The following is a 1,433-nucleotide window of genomic DNA, read 5'->3' as shown; positions in this document are numbered from 1 at the left end:
TTGATGCCACACAGTCCATGCCGCACAATCCATGCTGTATGAATGTCCCTCTGATCTGTTTTGCAGGTGATTGTAAAGAATCTTTCCAGTGGGACCCGTGTGGTGCTTAAATCACATTATGGCTACGAAGTGGATGAGGTGAAAATCATGGGCAAAGACCGATATCTGGTGGCGCACACTTCAGACACGTTACTGCTTGGAGATCTGGGCACTAACAGGCTGAGTGAGGTATGATGGGTTTTCAGCGTGGTAACCTATAGCAACCAATGGGAATCATTTCATGTGATCAATATATCTTTTCTCAGATTTTATCATTTGACCATGCAGTCTTTTTTTTTTTCTGTAGGTGGCCTGGCCGGCTTCTGGAGGAAATGAGAAATTCTTCTTTGAAAATGAGAATGTAAGAAGTACAAAATGCAATGCACTTAGAGAGATCCCCTACCCTGCGTATCTCTGCCCCTGCACTCCAAATTCTGCTCATCTTCACCCTGCTGCTTCATAACATTGCCTACCTCCTCCTTCGCAATCCGTCCTGTCAATAAAAATCCCCTGCTACCACCCCCGAAATTCTGCCCTCCCTCATCCTTTAACCCAACAATTCCGTCTTCCCCTTACCACTCCTGTTCATGCTAACATCTTACTCTGGCACCCTCTTCTACACCCTCTGTACCCAACAGTTCTATCACTTCCCACCCATTCTCCAGAATTTTACTGCATACCAGAATTCAGCTCTCTCAGACAGGGATCTGGTTTGGTTTCTGTGTGGAGGTAGATTGTAAGCTCTTTTGGGTAGGGTCCTCTCCTCCCGTGTTATTATTTTTATCTGTCAATTGCAACCCCTATCCACAGTGCTGTGTACTATGATGAAGTAATATAATAATAATATCTGTCCATCTGATAGGTCTGTATGATCTTTAATGCTGGGGAGCTGACCCTGGTGGAGTACGGGAGTAATGAGATTCTGGGAACTGTCCGCACAGAGTTCATGAACCCCCATCTCATCAGGTGAGTGCCATTGCACAGGGCTCTGGTGTGGATTTAGTTTATAGCTCTTCTAATCTTTGCACCTCTTTGTACAATGATATTGCACTGCATTATACCTCTACACAATACCGTTGTATTACTTCTATGTATTGTGTACAGTGCTGAGTCATTGACAATAATTCTGAACCCCTAAACCAGGGGTCGGCAAACTCCGGCCTTTAGGCCAGATACGGCCTAGCATGTAGTTCGTTCCGGCCTAACGCCCTCTGGCCGATCTGGCCTAATGCTGGCAATGCTTTTGCTCCCCTATTTACCGCGGCCGGCTTGATACTTCCACCACCGCGGTAAATAGGAAAAGCCCCCTAATTATACAACTGTTACCCCCTCAGCCTGAACCCCTATTTGAACAACAGCCGTTACCCCCTCAGCCTGAACCCCTAATTATACAA

At 46.1% G+C, this 1,433-nt stretch overlaps 1 protein-coding gene across 1 annotated transcript in view; it reads left to right on the top strand.

Moving 5' to 3' along the window:
• Positions 1-1,433, top strand: part of LOC140328796 (intraflagellar transport protein 172 homolog) — a 32,369-nt gene that overhangs the window by 7,508 nt on the left and 23,428 nt on the right. Inside the window, 3 exon segments of the mRNA XM_072408643.1 lie at positions 67-228; positions 347-400; positions 902-1,073. Of these exon segments, the coding sequence (XP_072264744.1) occupies positions 67-228; positions 347-400; positions 902-1,073 (388 nt within the window).

The sequence above is a fragment of the Pyxicephalus adspersus genome, chromosome 4 (assembly GCF_032062135.1).
Source record: "Pyxicephalus adspersus chromosome 4, UCB_Pads_2.0, whole genome shotgun sequence".
In the NCBI taxonomy this organism is placed as follows: Eukaryota; Metazoa; Chordata; class Amphibia; order Anura; family Pyxicephalidae; genus Pyxicephalus; species Pyxicephalus adspersus.
Note: the sequence above shows the minus strand (reverse complement) of the source record. Positions and strands in the feature narration are given on the sequence as shown.